The sequence below is a fragment of the Hesperophylax consimilis genome, chromosome 23, assembly GCF_061612785.1.
Source record: "Hesperophylax consimilis isolate HC1 chromosome 23, BYU_Hcon_1.0, whole genome shotgun sequence".
Lineage (NCBI taxonomy): Eukaryota > Metazoa > Arthropoda > Insecta > Trichoptera > Limnephilidae > Hesperophylax > Hesperophylax consimilis.
Window position 1 is genome coordinate 30,614,237 of NC_142858.1, and position 21,055 is coordinate 30,635,291.

Genomic DNA, 21,055 nt, shown 5'->3' on the forward strand with positions numbered 1-21,055 from the left:
ATAATATATCTAATAATATATAAATATTTGATTTTTGACTTCAGTGTATACTTACTCCTGATGAGGTGAACTTCGTTCATTAAACGTGTAGATGTTGTATATAATAAAGTGATGTAAACAAAGTTATTTGGTTTTTAATAAAATAAATAATGCGATCACAAAGTGATAAGCTTCCAGAAGAAATCTTTTTAAACGCTTGTTTAAGCTTGGTCAAGTAATTTTGAATAACTATTTGTATTGTTAGCTGCATATTTAAATATTCGCGCCAGTCATTTGGTTCGTTCTTATACCGCCAGAGGTGCTCTGTCGGCCATCAGGGAAACTATATCTGCCGTGCGTATCGGCCATTTTCAAGGACCTCAGAAAGCGTGATTTTTTACAAACGTCAAACATTATCACATAATTGTGGACAATTTTCATTGTAATATATATTGTGTAATTATGTATTATATGTATATTGGTTAGTAAATAAAAAAACTAAAAAAAACTATATATATTAAATTAATTACAGAGGTGTATGGGTACTTATAGTTAAGCTGGAAGAGGGATAGAGAAAATCAACTTTGGTGGGGGTGGAAGACTTAGGTAAGAGATCTTTACCTTTACCCATTTAGGCAATTATTCGGGATCTGGCCACGCTTAATACGATTTTTTTAAATAAAACGTTTTGATTTTAGGTTAGGTTAGGTGAGGTTAGGTTACGTTAAGTTCGGCAATCATTCGGGATCTGGCCACGCTCAAGGACCTCAGAAAGCGTGATTTTTTACAAAAGTCAAACATTATCACATAATTGTGGACAATTTTCATTGTAATGTAATTAATCCAATGGATTATTAACTTTCTAAAACATATTTTCTTCGATATTATTTAAAAATTACATGAGCAGAAACGAAGTTTTTTAAGAAATCTCGTATTACATGAGGCGATCCTATCCCAGGATGAAATCGGGTCTTAAAATTAAAGTTTTATTTTTTTGGATCCGGTCGCGTGCAAACCGAAATGAACCTTACGGTTGGTTTCAATCGGGGGACAGAGTGGTCGTTTTTTGCCTGCAGACCTCTAATGCGGAATTTACTCCGAAACATACGATTTCAATTCGACCAATCAGAGGGCCTAGACCGTAATAATCAGATTTAATTTTACTTTGTGAAAACTTTTAACTTTATTAGATACAGTAACAGTTGATATCAGTTGGGTAAAACTTTACATTCAAATACCGTTTTAAATACGCGTTTAAAAAAAACATGTGATTCAACTTATTAATTATAATATTGATATTTAATATTGTATACGTAAATAATTATTTTTCGCGAAAATTTTTTAAGCGACGCAACGTTTTGACAGAACACTGATATTAAATTCGCGCATAATTCGCATTTGTTTGCAGGCAGTGTAGAGACTGCCGACGGAACAATAAAAAAAACATCAAACACAATCGGAAGCTAGAAACAAATACAATCAAAAATATGTAATAATGTGAAAATGTGCACTAATGTGGAAAAAGGTTTTTTATTAGATAAATCAATTTTTTTTTTAAAAATAGTATGTTAATTTAAAAACCTGTTGTTTATAAATTTTTTTTAAATAAAGTTTTTAAAAATATTTTTGTATGTAAAAAAAACCCCACTTCACCTACCCTATCATAACCAAACTTATCCTTACCTACCCTAACCTAACCTAACCTAACCTATCCTGATCTAACCTATAATAACCCAACCTAACCTAACCTAAGCTATAATAACATAACCCAATCTAACCTAACCTAACCTAACATAACCCAACCTAACCTGACCTAACCTATCCCAATCTAACCTATAATAGCCCATCCTAACCTAACCTATAATAATAACTATAATAATAACCCAAACCAACCTAACCTATCATAACACAACCTAACCTAACCTAACCTATCCTAACCTAACCTAACCTAAAATATCCTAAAATAACCCAACCTAAACTAACCTAACCTATCATAACCCAACCTAACCTATCCTAACCGTACCTATAATAACCCAAACTAACCTTACCTATCAAAACCCAACGTAACCCAACCTAACCTATCATAACCCAATTTCACTAACTAACTTTTAAACTAACCTTTCCTAACCTAACTTATAACTATATAACTAACCTAACCTAACTTATAACTATATAACTAACCTAACCTAACTTAAAATCAAATGTTTTATTTAAAAAAAATCGTTTTAACGCTTTCCAAATCCCGAATAATTGTCAAATATAGTATATATTAATTTTTCATTTGTAGCAAACACTTTGTGGGTATATATAATTATAATAATTAAAATAAAATAAGTTTGTTTGAATACCACTTTATTGTAAATATTTATAACCAACCGGTTTCAGTTCAACCCGAACCTTCATCAGGGTTAATAAAAACATATTCAGTCCTCTTCAGTAGTTGACAGCGGTGTCAAATAGTGTTTACGGTAGTGTTTTTGATATCTGCAAGCAAAATACAATCGACACAAGTCAAAAAAGTGTCAGTAAAGGTTAAAGTGACTACCGCGCATTTCATGAGCCTATTTTTTACACCCGTAAAAGACATCTGTGTCATTTTTTGTACAAATTAAAAAATAACATTAAATACTTTAAAGTGATTCCCGGTTTTCTACCTAAATATCTACAAACAGTTAATCATCATAAATAATAACATTGTGTGATAACCAATACCAAAGTGTTTATGCTACAGACACCAAAAATTGTGCGAAATTCTACGTTTTAACAGTGATTCCACCATATAAAAACTTGAAACAGTGGTTCATATGTGGGTGCGTTAATTTAACAACATATTGTTGATTGCCTGCCAACAGGTGTTAGTACCAGTCAGCAAGGATGTTGCGAAAATTGCCAACAAACAGGCGTCAGTACCAGAAAGAGTTTTTTGAGTCCGAGAGGAATTATGAAATTTTGAAACAAAAACTCAAAAAACATTTTACTATTAAATAATTTCTAAGTATGTGTTACGATGTGCCAACCTATATTTACATTATGTACAAAACAAATGCCATCTTATATTTTTTATTATGCATAAAAAAAAATTTCATTATGTGCAAAAAAAGAAAAAAAAAATTGCAACTTATATTTTCAATATGAATAAAAAAAGTAGTCCTTCATGCATCCAAATTATAACAACTGATAAGTATGTATAGTACTGTCAATTTGATAATACTCCCTCCCTAAACACGAGAATTTCTCAATTAGGGAGGTATTGTTACCACTAATATTATATATTATATATATTGTTTAATTATGTATTATATGTATATTGGTTAGTAAATAAAAAAAATAAAAAAACTATATATATTAAATTAATTACAGAGGTGTATGGGTACTTATAGTTAAGCTGGAAGAGGGATAGAGAACATCAACTTTGGTGGGGGTGGAAGACTTAGGTAAGAGAGAGAGGGGGTAAAAATAGGTGCAGGGAATGGAAATATATTTAAAATAGGGCTACAATTATTTTTATAAGCAATAATTGTTCGCCTGAAACACTCATCCACATTGAAAAAATCTCCTGATAAAAAATACATGACGCCAACGGGACTCGAACCCGTGTCCATTCGATTTCCTGTCGAAAGCTCTGACCACTGAGCTATGGGGGCTTATTTCTTACCCGAGAAAATATTCAATATATGCTAGTGTTTCATTCAACAATTACTGCTTTTTACATTTTTTTCACCTGAGAACAACCAACTTTATTTTTATATGAGAAAGGCATTGTAAGTGCTAAATCTCTCACTAGATGGCGTTGATACAAATTGTATACATTTTTTAGGTGAAATACTTGGACTTGTCAAATATTATTTATTATTTTTTTGATAAATTAATGTTTTTTAAAGACAAGATTTTATTTATGCATAGCACAAAGGATAACAATTATAGCATATATTGAATATTTTCTCGGGTAAGAAATAAGCCCCCATAGCTCAGTGGTCAGAGCTTTAGACCGGAAATCGAATGGACACGGGTTCGAGTCCCGTTGGCGTCATGTATTTTTTATCAGGAGATTTTTTCAATGTGGATGAGTGTTTCAGGCGAACAATTATTGCTTATAAAAATAATTGTTATCCTTTGTGCTATGCATAAATAAAATCTTGTCTTTAAAAAACATTAATTTATCAAAAAAATAATAAAATAGGGCTGTTTGTTAAATAAAATTGTTTATTTAATAAATTGATTTTATTGACTTAAAGGGATTTTTTTATCTCGAGTGCTTCTAATTGTTGAGGCGTAGACCTATGCCGTTTCTATGTAATACATTTATACCTGAAGGCTTATCAAATGAGTGATCTATATATTATTATACTGAAGGCTTATCAAATGAGTGATCTTTACCTTTACCCATTTAGGCAATTATTCGGGATCTGGCCACGCTTAATACGATTTTTTTGAATAAAACGTTTTGATTTTAGGTTAGGTTAGGTGAGGTTAGGTTACGTTAAGTTCGGCAATCATTTGGGATCTGGCCACGCTTAATACGATTTTATTAAATAAAACGTTTTGATTTTAGGTTAGGTTAGGTGAGGTTAGGTTACGTTAAGTTCGGCAATCATTTGGGATCTGGCCACGCTTAATACGATTTTATTAAATAAAACGTTTTGATTTTAGGTTAGGTTAGGTGAGGTTAGGTTACGTTAAGTTCGGCAATCATTTGGGATCTGGCCACGCTTAATACGATTTTATTAAATAAAACGTTTTGATTTTAGGTTAGGTTAGGTGAGGTTAGGTTACGTTAAGTTCGGCAATCATTTGGGATCTGGCCACGCTTAATACGATTTTATTAAATAAAACGTTTTGATTTTAGGTTAGGTTAGGTGAGGTTAGGTTACGTTAAGTTCGGCAATCATTTGGGATCTGGCCACGCTTAATACGATTTTATTAAATAAAACGTTTTGATTTTAGGTTAGGTTAGGTGAGGTTAGGTTACGTTAAGTTCGGCAATCATTTGGGATCTGGACACGCTTAATACGATTTTATTAAATAAAACGTTTTGATTTTAGGTTAGGTTAGGTGAGGTTAGGTTACGTTAAGTTCGGCAATCATTTGGGATCTGGCCACGCTTAATACGATTTTTAATATATGGGTACATATTAGATTAGAGATTTGTTGGCTAATTTTACAATCAATTATTATTAATTATATTAAGATTTTCGAGTTTCTAGCTTTCGATTGTGTTTCATGTTTTTTGTATTGTCTGTTTGGCAGTGTCTACACTGCCAAACAGACAAACACTAATTATGCGCGAACTTCATATCGGTGTTCTGTCAAAATGGTGCGTCGGTTGGCCAATTTTCGCGCAAATTATTATTTATGTAAATAATATTTAATATCAATATTTTTCAAAATCGTAAACGCAAAAAGTTATTGTCTTTTGTCATTAAGTTGAATCATATATTTTTTTAATTGCTTATTAAAAACGATGGTTGTAGGTAAAGAATTACCATCAGTTGGAGTAAAATTAACATCTTTTAACTAAACCGACTGGTGTCGCGAAGCTGCGACTCCACTATATATTTTAGAGGTGGTGTGATATGCCACACGCCCAAAGGACCAGTCCCAAACTACTCCGAATGATAGGTATGGGACGATATATGCATCCGACAAACCCGATGGACAGTGCAATAATCAAAGGTATAAATCTGGGCTTCTGGAGCACAAGATAAGCCCAGATTGGAATGCAGGAAAGATGGACTCACCCGTTGATGACTATCACACGTCTCCAGGAGTATTGGTTGATTTCACTTCACAAAATATATGTATTATCGCCCTGTCTGATATTAATTATCACTCCGAACTCTGATAAGCAACTGACTCCACTTGTCAGATTTTTCATGTGTCGCAACAATATTTTTAATATGGTGACATTTTGGGATGGGTAAAAGGGTAGGTAGGACATTTGCAGGAATTGGTATTGACATTATACTTGTCCACTAAGCCTGTGGATGCATACCTAACAATCCCATATATATTGCGCGAACACCGACTGCTAATCTCATCCTGCAATTATGCTCCTTTTATTTATAAACACGGGTAAAATTAATCAATATGTAATAATCTATTATTTCAGTCAACTTTGTCATAACTATCTTTAATTGTTGTGACAAACTATATTATTTACCTTAAAGACATTGACGGTTGTAACACATATTTAAGTACTAAAAGTCTCCTATGAGAGCAGATTCTATTAGATACAGTAGCAGTTAAAATCAGTTGTAGATATGTAGTGAATAAAAGTGTTTCATTTGAAAGAATCCATAACAAATACGTACAATTTCATTTATTCAAACAACTGTCATTCTTATTATGCCTAAACTGAACATGTTAATTCATTAACTCCTTCCTGTTCCGTGTTTTAACTATATATTCTCACTTTCTCTCTGTAAATGACCTAATATCTACCTATTTAATATAAATGTTGTAAGTATTACTTAAACTGGGCGAAGCACAACTAAGTGCCGCCCACAGGGCCTAGCAACAAAAAACCCGCGGAGCGGGTTTTAAACTCTTAGTCTTATTTTATTACTTTGCGTATTTGTTCTAAATTATGTAACAACTAACTAACGATCACGCCGTTTTCCCGCAGGGGTAGGCAGAGAGGAAGAACAGCCAAACAGTTCGTTCTTGAAACATACTTCTTGCCTAATTCACATTCATACATCGTCTCATACAAACTCTTTTCTTATTCTGACTTTTGACATGGCTCGACTCAAGTATCGGATTCACTTGACCATGTCTTTCTCGGGCGTCCCCGACTTCTGCTACTATTCAGATTTGCTTCTTATATTCTCCTTACAATCCATTCTTCGCTCTCTCTCTTCTAATGCTCTACATGCCCAAACTAATACCCTTACACTCCTTTCTTCGCTCTCTCTCTTCTAATGCTCTACATGCCAAAACTAATACCCTTACATCAGCTTTGCAATCTTTGCGGATCTCCACATTTCTCACACGACCATACATGGTTTTACCACACATACGCCCCAAGGATCTCATTTCTAGAAAATTCAGTCTGCAACATGTATAAATACCACTTGACCTCAGTAAAAGCCCAAGACATCGCAAAGAGTTTGCACGAGGCTCCGAAAGCTTAAAATCATTTTATATAACTAGCAGATAAACCCGCTCTTCTTTGGTAGAGTCTTGCTACCAGCTATGCAGGCGACCAATTAAGGGTTTCGCCCTTTAGTAGAAACTAACCAATGTCTATGTGATGAATACTTTTGGAATATCACGATATGTATCCTAGTATTATTATAAAAATACAGGACACATTATTGTCAGACGAATCAAAAAATATGCACAATTACGAAAAGGATAGTCATTCAAAGAATATTCATCAACAAATGAAATAGATATATGTCCACTGGACCTAGTTCAGTGAAACTACGAGCGCCATCTCAGTAACGTATCTTCATGCTATTAATTCATCAAAGACAGATTAATAAAAAAATTACATGATAAAATTATAATTTTAATACAATTACAATTTTTAATGCAATACAATAGTTTTCAAATTCATGTGTACACAGTTACGTTCCTCTTGTTTTATAGGTTAAGTGTGCGAAATTTCATCATACTCGAAATAAAACTGTAAATTTGTATAAAAATAAAATCCACGCCACCCGCCACAGACACTCTTCCGTATATAAATAAATAATATTATTTGTGTTCTTTCTTTTTTTAGAACTTTATATACCTACCTACGTAGAATAAAAGAAAACTTATCAATCAGTTTCAATTTGATTTGGAAGGTGGTTTTGGGTACCGCCGCCCCGGGATCCATTTATTGAATAACAAACACCTCTGCCGTAGGTCACCTCAAGTGGTTCGCTGCGTTTGGTGATTTAGTAGGGGTGCCCGGGTTCTCAGGTGAGGTGTGTTCATGATGCACCAGCCCACCAGCTGGGGAGAGGCTCCTTTGGGGAGACCCTTTGACCTATCCAACTGGCCTCTCGACCCATCGCCTTGGGCCGCAGAGGGAGGGATATAGTCATTCGTCCGTCACTCCTGGACACACTGATCCATAGATTCCTACCCAACCCTCTCATACCTTTACCTTCACAGAACTTACACCTCTTCCTTTCCTTCAAATTGACCCCCCCACAGCCTCCTAAAAGATAACATAGGCCCGGGGGGAAATTATTGAGGGGAGGGGAGGGGGGGGGGGTAATTCGTAACGCCTAGTTAAACGGTATTACAATGCCATAAATTGTGCATTCGGTAGTATTGCTGAGAGTACAAGTCTGTGAGATTAATGTAATTAATTTTTTTTTAATTGACTACTGAGTAAAACCCCCAAATTACAAGGCCGGGATACTGAATAAACAGATGCTGAGATACTCCAAAATATGTAGTTTTTAGAACCTTTTAAAATGTTTTGGTTGGACCTAATAAGTTATTTGTTAAACACATGGTAAATAGGTAACTTACTTAAATCGGCCAAACCAACTGTCTGCCATTATGGCACCGAATACGGGAAAGAAGTACGCGAACATGGTGAACACATGATAAATAGGTAACTTACTTAAATCGGCCAAACCAACTGTCTGCCATTATGGCACCGAATACGGGAAAGAAGTACGCGAACATGGTGAACACATGGTAAATAGGTAACTTACTTAAATCGGCCAAACCAACTGTCTGCCATTATGGCACCGAATACGGGAAAGAAGTACGCGAACATGGTGAACACATGATAAATAGGTAACTTACTTAAATCGGCCAAACCAACTGTCTGCCATTATGGCACCGAATACGGGAAAGAAGTACGCGAACATGGTGAACACATGGTAAATAGGTAACTTACTTAAATCGGCCAAACCAACTGTCTGCCATTATGGCACCGAATACGGGAAAGAAGTACGCGAACATGGTGAACACATGGTAAATAGGTAACTTACTTAAATCGGCCAAACCAACTGTCTGCCATTATGGCACCGAATACGGGAAAGAAGTACGCGAACATGGTGAACACATGGTAAATAGGTAACTTACTTAAATCGGCCAAACCAACTGTCTGCCATTATGGCACCGAATACGGGAAAGAAGTACGCGAACATGGTGAACACATGATAAATAGGTAACTTACTTAAATCGGCCAAACCAACTGTCTGCCATTATGGCACCGAATACGGGAAAGAAGTACGCGAACATGGTGAACACATGGTAAATAGGTAACTTACTTAAATCGGCCAAACCAACTGTCTGCCATTATGGCACCGAATACGGGAAAGAAGTACGCGAACATGGTGAACACATGGTAAATAGGTAACTTACTTAAATCGGCCAAACCAACTGTCTGCCATTATGGCACCGAATACGGGAAAGAAGTACGCGAACATGGTGAACACATGATAAATAGGTAACTTACTTAAATCGGCCAAACCAACTGTCTGCCATTATGGCACCGAATACGGGAAAGAAGTACGCGAACATGGTGAACACATGGTAAATAGGTAACTTACTTAAATCGGCCAAACCAACTGTCTGCCATTATGGCACCGAATACGGGAAAGAAGTACGCGAACATGGTGAACACATGGTAAATAGGTAACTTACTTAAATCGGCCAAACCAACTGTCTGCCAATATGGCACCGAATACGGGAAAGAAGTACACGAACATGGTGAACACATGGTAAATAGGTAACTTACTTAAATCGGCCAAGCCAACTGTCTGCTATTATGGCACCGAATACGGGAAAGAAGTACACGAACATGGTGAACACATGGTAAATAACAATGGAGTCATCCTCGTTGAAGCCCAATTTATCCTTCAGGTAGATAACCAAGATCGCTGGAAAGAAAAAAAAGAAGAAAATTAACATGTATTTTTAATTCTGTCTTGATACTAATATAGAACTTATTTATAATAATATATGTCAAATAATAAATATAATATTATTAAGTATTTAGTATGTATGCACGGACATTATAATATAATATTGGGTGTATCAGGAAAAACCCGAGAAGTTAAAACGTATATGACATTTAGGACGAGTTGTTTCGGAAAATTTGAACAATTCATCAAATTTCAACGTTCATTTTCGGGTTCTGTGAAAGACTTATTCAATTTCTATTTTTATATCATTGTGGGCTAGTAACTTGACAAAACTGAAATAAAAACAGAACTTGAAAAAATCTTTCAGAGAACTTGAAAATGAACGTTGAAATTTGATGAATTGTTCAGATTCTCCGAAACAACCCGTCCTTATGGTATCCGTTGATTTCTTCATTTATTTTTATTAACCTAAAAACATTAACCACTCGTAGTGATTAACCCGGAGAGTCATTAGATCGCTTTTGGGAACTGCTCGAATGGTCTTACAGAAATCATATTTTCCTTACTTTCATGGTGAAAACTATTAAGTAAACGGTATTTGAAAGAGAAATAACACGCTTTATGTTCATATCCAGACGTTTATCGCAGAATATTTATAAATAATAGTATTAATAAAACCTACATGAAACCAACGGTTTGGACCGCAATTTGAAAAAAAAATTGTGAATTTTTTATTATTAATTTTGATATTAAACGATAGAAAAGTGAGATGGCAATAATGTTTGCAACACATTGTCTTGTTAAATAAGTGAGGTGTCAGTAATGTTAACAATACATTTGTCTTGTGAATAATAATAATAATGATTGGATTATTTGTATAGCGCCGTTTTCGTGAGAAAATCACCTCAAGGACGCATTACAGCTTAATTTATCTATTTAGTTTATTACTATCACTTAGACTGATAACTTATTATTTATACCTATAACTTATTACTTTTGGCTTATAACTAAGATTAGTGTCGAGTGATTTACAACTAAGACTTTTAATTAATGACTTAAAACTATACATATTTTTGTGACCGAGTGGGTATTTACACAATACCGCTTTAATACGACTTACAACTACGGCTTAAACTAGAGATTTACGGCTAACATACATATTTACGTTGAAAAATATAGATTGTTATGATTTCTGCCCGTGTTTTCAGTGATAAGGTATAAAATATTAAAATAATAGTTCACGCATTATAAATGATTATTACATTAAAGTAGTAGTAGGTAGTCAAGGAGAAAAATCCCCTGAACTGAGCAATGAAATATTACTGAGAAAAAAAAGGTTCCATATTCCGGATACGACAATTTGAAAAGAAGAGTCTATAGTTTTACTCTGAACTCAGATGAGCTGTCGATCATTCGCAAATGTGAAGGGGGTTTGTTCCAAGCTGCTGGGCCTGCTACTGCAAAAGTCCGGTCTCCAAAATTGGTATTGGGATTGCGCGTACTGAGAGTCTACCTATGGCTGTTGAAGATGCTGATCGAAGGGTTGCTCGTCTAACATTAACATCGTTTGGAATACACAGTTCCGACAAGTAGGGTGGCGCCATTTCATGTACGGCTATTGGATTCTCTCAGGGCACTTAAGCCAATGAAGGTTCCGCAAATGCTGTGAGATGTGGGAATATTTGGAAACACCGGTTATCAGCATTGAAAACTGACTGAAGTCTGTCAGTGTATATTTTAGGGAGACTCGCATATATGGAATTGCAATAGTCGAGTCGTGAAACAACGTAAGAGTTTATCAACATCTTTGTGGGGTTATCTGGAATATTTATTCTTATAGATTTGATTTGACGCAGGTGAAAGAAACCTGCGCTTACTGTTTTGTTAATTTGGGATTTGAGTGAAAGATCTTCATCTCGATGAACACCTAGGAGTTTAATGCCATTTTTAGGAATGATGTTGCAGCCAGAAGTAATAAGAGAAGATTTGTCTAACATTGATTGGCGCTTTTTTGTTGCTGTCTAGAGAAATTCTGTTTTGAATAGATTTATTTTTAATTTGTTCGAAGAAATATACTCTGTTATGGCACCAATGCATTTAAAAGTGATATCTTTCAATTTTTCTTTCTCATTCGGTGCACAGTAGAAATAGATTTGCTGATAGTCAGCATAGCAATGGGAAAAAAGTCCGAATGATTCTATTATTTTGGCGACATCGTTGATTAACAAAATAAAAAGTAGGGACCCCAGGACTGAAACCTGGGGGACTCCAGAAGTCACGGTCACGTCGGGAGAGTTTTTACCGCCTGCTTGTACAGATTGGGTTGGGCCACAGAGGTATGATTTTATTCACTTAATAATTTCACCACCCAGTCCAAAACTTTTTTCGAGTCTGTCGATCAGGAAATTGTGGTCGATGGTGTCAAATGCTGCACTCAAATCTAATAAAGATAGCAAAGCTAGATTACCTGACTCATTTGCAAGCATCGAATCTAACAACAAGCGCAGTAAATGAAGAAGATGTAAGTAAATGTAGTCTCTGTAGAATGGTACCTCCCATAAGCTGATTGGTACTTTGACAGCAGTTCATCTTTCGCCAGATGGGCGGTTATATGCCTGATCACAATTTTTTCTATAATTTTTAAAATAAACGGTAAATTTGACACAGGACAGTAATTACTTAAATCATCAGAATTAGGGTTTCTTTGGATTTGGTGAGACAAGGGCCTTTTAAGCAATTAGAGTACCTCGCCTAAATCTAAACTATGAAGGATGCAACATGTTTCAGACACTTCTCGAGAAACCACTTTGGATCGGGTCTAATGCACATTGTTTGTTTAGAGAACTGGACACAATTTTGGTGACTTCTTCCGATGTAGTGTGTGTTAACTTAATAAAAATTCGCCGTTTTAGGTGGTTAACGTAGGTGGAGGTGCAGATGCTATTGTGGCCCGAATATTATCGTTTTTTTCGTGGAAAAAGTCGGAGAAATCTTTCGGACTGAGCGCTGCTGTGGTTGAGTTTTCAGACTCACCTCTGACAGTTTTAAGCGAGTTCCTAAGTCGCTGGGGATCAGAATCTTCACTCTCAATCTGCGTTATCCAGTAATTGGATATTTTTCTCCGAATTGTCTCCCTGTATTCGGTTTGCATACCAACCCACGCTTTCCTATGACTGGCTAGTTTTCCAATCCTGTATATCCTCTCAAGTCGGCGCATAGCCCTCTTCTCTTCCCGTCATTCTGCATTAAACCAGGAATCAGACTTGCGAACATTACAGGTTTTAGTCGAAAAGGGGGGCATGTTTATTTATTAGCGCAGTTAATGTACCATTATAAACTTATACTAGCCGGATGTCGAAATGACACTACTATTTATGTCGTATTTCGTGAATATGGAAGTCTTCAGTTCTTCCTCAAAGAGAGCAAAGTCAAACTTTCGCCACGCTCTGGTCGTCTTCGTTTTATAGACAGGTTTAGAAGGGTTGAAATCTGTTTCCGTACGCACAAGCCTATGATCTGAGAGATTCGGTTTTAGCGGTGGGTCCGTATTCCTTGATATAAAAAATATTTAGTGTTCCGCCTGCGTCGGAATTTCCTACATCCGTAGCACTCTAAAACATCGAGAAATTTTCGTGTTACAGTCAGTTTTTCTATCTATTCTGATATTAAAGTCCACGGTTAAAATGAGGGCACCCGGTAGGGCATTAACACGCCCTAAAAGGTGCAAAAGATATCATGCGAGTAAAAAAAAACGTTTTGCTTTAAAAATTCAAATCTACATTTTATATATATTTAGAATGGTCTATGATGCGTTGAGAATGGTAGCAACGGGATTTCCCATGACAAGATAATGCAAATGCTATTATCACGATTTTGTGTCCGTGAATGCATAAGTGAGTTTTAAACTAAACAATGTAATGCCGTGTTCAATTGAAACATCTATGTATGTTCCATGGTCAAACAGGCTGCAAAAATATTAATTGAAATTTGCACATTACATTTTTCAAGTAGGTGGTAAACGAGATGATGCCTAGGTCATCAATAGTTTCAGAATTGCTGGAAAATTATTTAGTAAAATACATTTAATAAACGAGATATGTATCAATAACAGTCTCTTTCACGAATAAATCTGAGCGACAGCTAAGTTGCAAATAATGTGCTAGCCTTGGTGTCATCAACGCGACACAATTTTCGAAGAAGTACCTACCTGATAGGAGAGAGCAAGACAAAATGCTGTTTTTTATGTTTCGCAAGGACAGCACTGTGGGAATTGCATCCATGTACAGACAATCCATGAACTCCAATTAAATGACCTTTAACATTAAATAGACAGTACGTCTTTAACAAGGGTTCCAGTACTTCGAGTTCGTAGTTTTTTCTAGATTTCCTCCGGGTCGTTCAGTTTACTAACGATAGTGATTTAGTCGTTTGCAGAAGACTCGAAACTATGCCTTTCAATTAAAATCCTTCTCAACGACATTCTTCTACAACTTATATGTATTTGATATTTGAATATACGAAATGGTTTACCAACGTCTAAACCAAATGGAAGATCTAGTGTTATTTACGACAGTAAAATAACTTTTCACCTATTTACCAATAAACCCTGAAGTTATTATATAACACACTGGTCTTAAGTGTATTTTAGTCAAACATTCACAAATCAAAGAGTTTTTGCACTCTATCTATAAAGTTATCAGAGAGGAGAGTTACCAGGGATAACTTCTAAGTTATCCTTGGCTATACTCATCTGTTTATACTGTAGGCATGCCAAATTTTATTAACACTCCAAAAGGTGTTGCTCTGCTTATGTTTTCAATATTTTAATAAACGTATATGTATATCTAACAACAAGATAAATAGTAATAATCTCACCACAACCTCCTGTACTGTAGGGCTAGCCGCACCAATTTATTTATGAATTCACCTGTGGGAAGAGCTACGTACTTCCTAAATACGGAGGATCAAAGATCGACATGTTTTTAATGTCCTATAACGCATTTACAGGGTGTTTGGAGTTGTAAATATATTGTACTAACGATACAATTATAACGATTTAGATCCAAATCTGTAATGTTAAAAAATTGCACAAATTTGATAATAAGGCTGTTACTAATTAGATTCTTACACGCCCGTCCGGAAAAGTCAGCATCGAGCATGGTTTAAGACCATTTTAACCAAATCAACGCCATGGAAATAAGTCAGGTTTTTCACTGTTCTGACCTTAAGCGCCGCGTAATATTTAAACCATGTTTTTAGTAAGGCTGTTAATGAATAAATTAGAGATATTTTCTGTTAACTTCATGACTGATTTGCCATTTTTACATTGCTAGAACAATGGGTAGGTATTACAATTATGATCTACTTATCTAGTGGGTAGATAATATCCTATACTATAAACGTTAGCAAAGATGTTTCATTCGATAAATGATTTATTTGATGGGCTGGATAACAAAATATCCAATGACTAGGCACGTTGTAAACGCTTCATATTAATAATAATATTATGACGTAAAAAGGATGATTTATTAGTAAACTTCCAACTAGCCAAAATCACGCCGTAGTTGAATAACAAACATATACATTCGCGTTTTTGGGGTCTGGCGGTTAGTGCAAACGATCGCATTCATCATTAAAAATTATCGAATAAGGAATATTTCTTTGTAAGAAATAATAGGGAGATACTAGATACGTATGTTGGCAGGTACTAGCATACTGCTATATACCATAGTTAAACAGCTACCAAACGCACTCCCAAAATATCACACAAGGATTACAGAACTTATAGAACTTCGTAAAACCAAACATGAAAGACACTCGACCGTTGTGTGATTAATATTTATTTTTTTCAATTCACATTATTTATTCAACCCTCGGAAAAACATTAAAGATAAAAACTAGCAAATTATTCTTCAGGAAACAAACACAGAAATTCCAATGGTTATTTCCATGAAGACGTACTTACCACCACGCCGTTTCCCCGCAGGTGTAGGCAGAGAGGACTGACCGCTAAGCAAATCGGTCTCGGCATACACTCCTTGCCTCATTCACATCCCTACATCGATTCATACATAATCTACTGTTACACAAGCTCCCGTATTTGGTTCACTCGATCGTGTCATGACTATCATATCTTCCTCAGGCACCCCCAATTTGTTTAATCCATAATCGTATTGTATATTGCTTATATTGTATGGTTGTAAAAATGTAATAAAAGTGTTCTGTAATCTCAACTCTTAAAATGATCAAATGTCATATTGAAATTTCAACCAAAATCGGTGATGCCAGAGTATTGACAAGTTTTAATTAAATCCCTACACTAATTGATAAACTGTAAATATAAAATAATAAGTCAAAGTTCTTACTTCGCATTCCATAGTAAGAGAATCGCTCGCAGAATTCATTTGTGATAATGAATCCGATCGCTTTGGGGTAGGGGTATTTCTGAAACAAAATGATAAAATTAGTATTCCAGTCGCTGCATTTTCTTCTTGAATTTCCATTCCATTGAATTTCCTTTGGGACTCCTAACCGCGTTAACCATTACGCTCGGTCTCTTCTTGCTATAAATTAGATTCATACGAGCAATTGTGTCATGTCTTCCTAGGACCTTTCTACCACTCTCCTTACACTCCTATCTTCTACACTTAAAGTAACTTTAGTCCATTATACCAACATTGTGTTGTTATTTGTTCATAGATATATAGTTCGACAGGGCAGCAAGAAAAAAATAAAGTAAATTGCAGCAAAGTGATTAGTAAATAGTCATTGCTTATTTTGTACCAATCTACACAAATTTAATTTTGACCACTCGGTAAAACCAATACAGAAATTAATATTAAGATTATTTTATATTTCCTTTACCTATAAGGATTTGAAAGAAAATGAATGTAGCCTATTTTCACACTATAAATTATTGTATATTAAAAGAACTTTCAACATGCTCACAGGACAATGTAATTGATTTTTAATTCAAGAAAGAATTTCGTTGTTTGTAAATGTTTTATTAGTTTCACCGTAAGTAAGATCAAATCGACCTCACTTCGGGACTTGACATGCTTCTATCGTTAATTCTTCGAATAAATAAACTGATAACTGAATCACCAAGCGTCATTTTCAGAAATGTGTCTGCAAATAGAAATTTGTTATTGCAATCGGAACGCGAGAATGGTTTCCCTTGGACTGCGTCAATAAATAAGTCCGCAAGTCGATGTTAAGTTACGTTCAGAACACACGACTGGTTTTAAATTGTGAATTAATATGTATACGAGTCAACCAAACTCAAATTATAATAATTATAAGAAAAAGTGAATTGGTTTTCCTGCATGTTGCAACATAAAGATTTTTATGATTATTGTAATCTCTTAATATTTCTTCTTATCTATAGTTGCTTATAGCATCTCTACCTAGCCATAGATACTCGTAGATCATTAAGTTTGCATTCTATAAATTTTTTTATCAGTTAAAACTTCCACAATTTCCAATTCTAATATTACAAACTAAACATCATGATAATAATCGGTAATAAATAAAAAAAAAACGAAGAAAAAAAAGTATTTTATTTAACCGATTTAAAAATGTATCTGACGGAGAAAGAAAACCTTTCTCACGTTCTAAATGTTTTTTTGTATTTATTAACAGTGCTCGCGGGCCGCAGATTCCCCATCCCAGATTAAGTGGGTAAAACCCGCGACAATAAAAATATATTGACCTTCCATACAGTGGAAAATTATTGCTTTACAACCTACCTATTACATCGCTCTTTGAATGATTTTTCACAAAAACGGCATTAAACAAATTATTGTTATTCTTATGTATTTGCATATTTGCGCAGTACAATTTTGTCTCTGACCTTTTGAATTGTTGCACTCCATTATTGTGCAAATGCCGGAAAAAGTTATTTATTTTTTACTGAATTTAAAACCATTTTTTAATAGTATTTTTGTTTATTATTTAAATACTGTGATGTGATAATCATCAGGACTGAATGAAAATGGGTAATACACAATGACAAGCAATTCAATTTAACTCGCACTAATCAGTATCCCTAGACTTAATTGATATTATATTATCAATATCAAAATTAGTTACAAGATAATATCATTAATTCTGTATTTTAAATATGAGATCGAGAAATGTGACGTATCATAATTAGGTTCTGATAGCTGAGTGGTGAAAGACGTTGTCCCGGTAAGACGGATATCCTGGGTTTGATTCCCAGTTGAAAACGTTACCATTTTATTTTTCCGTGTCTTGTCTTGTGTGTTTCGTGTTTAAAGATTTATTATCATTATCTTCTCCTTATATTACAAACTTTAAATGTTATTAAAAGAAAAGTTGTTCCAGTAAAAATTTCAAGTTGAAATCAATTGGAAGTTGAAGGCTTCTTCAGGCAGGTAACAAAAACCAAGTTATCCACATATACCTGTGTGTATGGTCCATGGAAGCCAGGGTCTGTCGTACCTACACTGATGATAAGATAATGTGATGCTCACACAACCTACAGTATAATTAATTATGTTTTCGGTATTTTTCCTAATCACTGCAATCTCTTGCCCCAATGGGCGACGTAATCGTCGGCTAACCACTGACAGACATACTACAAATCTCTTTTAATGGGGTCCTAAACAGTAGTTAGAACTAACTTTCAAGGGCACCTCTAAAGTTGCTTCTTTACCGTAACACCGCATGGGAGTAAATTTGAGAAAAAGTAATACGTCGCACCCAAAAAAGTAATATTAGAAAATAAAAGCACATAACGTTTCCCAAATAAATATTGTATGACCATTCAAAATGCATTTTCATGAATATAGAAGCGTTGCAATCGTAAATATCAAAATACATAAAAATATCAAATTTAATAACCAAATCATATGGAGTGAGACAGAAAAATGAAATATGTTGTGTGGAGTTAATACAAATACATAAAAAATTTCATTTTTAAAATAAGTAATTACAGCAGACGAATCGAAGGCCTCGGGATTGTTTAATGAGTGTACCTACTAGCTGACGTGTACCCGGCGTTGCACGGTTGAGTTTTGAGGTTGTGAATTCTAGTGTACCTGAATTCTGGGTAAATTTTAAAATAAATAATTACAGCAGACGAATCGAAGGCCTCGGGATTGTTTAATGAGTGTACCTACTAGCTGACGTGTACCCGGCGTTGCACGGTTGAGTTTTGAGGTTGTGAATTCTAGTGTACCTGAATTCTGGGTAAATTTGAAAATAAATAATTACAGCAGACGAATCGAAGGCCTCGGGATTGTTTAATGAGTGTACCTACTAGCTGACGTGTACCCGGCGTTGCACGGTTGAGTTTTGAGGTTGTGAATTCTAGTGTACCTGAATTCTGGGTAAATTTGAAAATAAATAATTACAGCAGACGAATCGAAGGCCTCGGGATTGTTTAATGAGTGTACCTACTAGCTGACGTGTACCCGGCGTTGCACGGTTGAGTTTTGAGGTTGTGAATTCTAGTGTACCTGAATTCTGGGTAAATTTGAAAATAAATAATTACAGCAGACGAATCGAAGGCCTCGGGATTGTTTAATGAGTGTACCTACTAGCTGACGTGTACCCGGCGTTGCACGGTTGAGTTTTGAGGTTGTGAATTCTAGTGTACCTGAATTCTGGGTAAATTTGAAAATAAATAATTACAGCAGACGAATCGAAGGCCTCGGGATTGTTTAATGAGTGTACCTACTAGCTGACGTGTACCCGGCGTTGCACGGTTGAGTTTTGAGGTTGTGAATTCTAGTGTACCTGAATTCTGGGTAAATTTGAAAATAAATAATTACAGCAGACGAATCGAAGGCCTCGGGATTGTTTAATGAGTGTACCTACTAGCTGACGTGTACCCGGCGTTGCACGGTTGAGTTTTGAGGTTGTGAATTCTAGTGTACCTGAATTCTGGGTAAATTTGAAAATAAATAATTACAGCAGACGAATCGAAGGCCTCGAGATTGTTTAATGAGTGTACCTACTAGCTGACGTGTACCCGGCGTTGCACGGTTGAGTTTTGAGGTTGTGAATTCTAGTGTACCTGAATTCTGGGTAAATTTGAAAATAAATAATTACAGCAGACGAATCGAAGGCCTCGGGATTGTTTAATGAGTGTACCTACTAGCTGACGTGTACCCGGCGTTGCACGGTTGAGTTTTGAGGTTGTGAATTCTAGTGTACCTGAATTCTGGGTAAATTTGAAAATAAATAATTACAGCAGACGAATCGAAGGCCTCGGGATTGTTTAATGAGTGTACCTACTAGCTGACGTGTACCCGGCGTTGCACGGTTGAGTTTTGAGGTTGTGAATTCTAGTGTACCTGAATTCTGGGTAAATTTGAAAATAAATAATTACAGCAGACGAATCGAAGGCCTCGGGATTGTTTAATGAGTGTACCTACTAGCTGACGTGTACCCGGCGTTGCACGGTTGAGTTTTGAGGTTGTGAATTCTAGTGTACCTGAATTCTGGGTAAATTTGAAAATAAATAATTACAGCAGACGAATCGAAGGCCTCGGGATTGTTTAATGAGTGTACCTACTAGCTGACGTGTACCCGGCGTTGCACGGTTGAGTTTTGAGGTTGTGAATTCTAGTGTACCTGAATTCTGGGTAAATTTGAAAATAAATAATTACAGCAGACGAATCGAAGGCCTCGAGATTGTTTAATGAGTGTACCTACTAGCTGACGTGTACCCGGCGTTGCACGGTTGAGTTTTGAGGTTGTGAATTCTAGTGTACCTGAATTCTGGGTAAATTTTAAAATAAATAATTACAGCAGACGAATCGAAGGCCTCGGGATTGTTAAATGAGTGTACCTACTAGCTGACGTGTTCCCGGCGTTGCACGGTTGAGTTTTGAGGTTGTGAATTCTAGTGTACCTGAATTCTGGCTAAATTTTAAAATAAATAATTACAGCAGACGAATCGAAGGCCTCGGGATTGTTTAATGAGTGTACCTACTAGCTGACGTGTACCCGGCGTTGCACGGTTGAGTTTTGAGGTTGTGAATTCTAGTGTACCTGAATTCTGGGTAAATTTGAAAATAAATAATTACAGCAGACGAATCGAAGGCCTCGGGATTGTTTAATGAGTGTACCTACTAGCTGACGTGTACCCGGCGTTGCACGGTTGAGTTTTGAGGTTGTGAATTCTAGTGTACCTGAATTCTGGGTAAATTTGAAAATAAATAATTACAGCAGACGAATCGAAGGCCTCGGGATTGTTTAATGAGTGTACCTACTAGCTGACGTGT

General features: G+C 35.5%; 1 protein-coding gene across 1 annotated transcript in view; it reads right to left on the reverse strand.

The window, feature by feature from the left end:
- LOC149412568 (peptide transporter family 1) overlaps positions 1-21,055 on the reverse strand; it is a 100,817-nt gene that overhangs the window by 9,840 nt on the left and 69,922 nt on the right. The window contains exons 3-4 of the mRNA XM_089646085.1: positions 16,166-16,244; positions 9,674-9,815 (exon numbers count right to left, since the gene is read on the reverse strand). Of these exons, the coding sequence (XP_089502211.1) occupies positions 9,674-9,815; positions 16,166-16,244 (221 nt within the window). The remainder of the gene's footprint in view (positions 1-9,673; positions 9,816-16,165; positions 16,245-21,055) is intronic.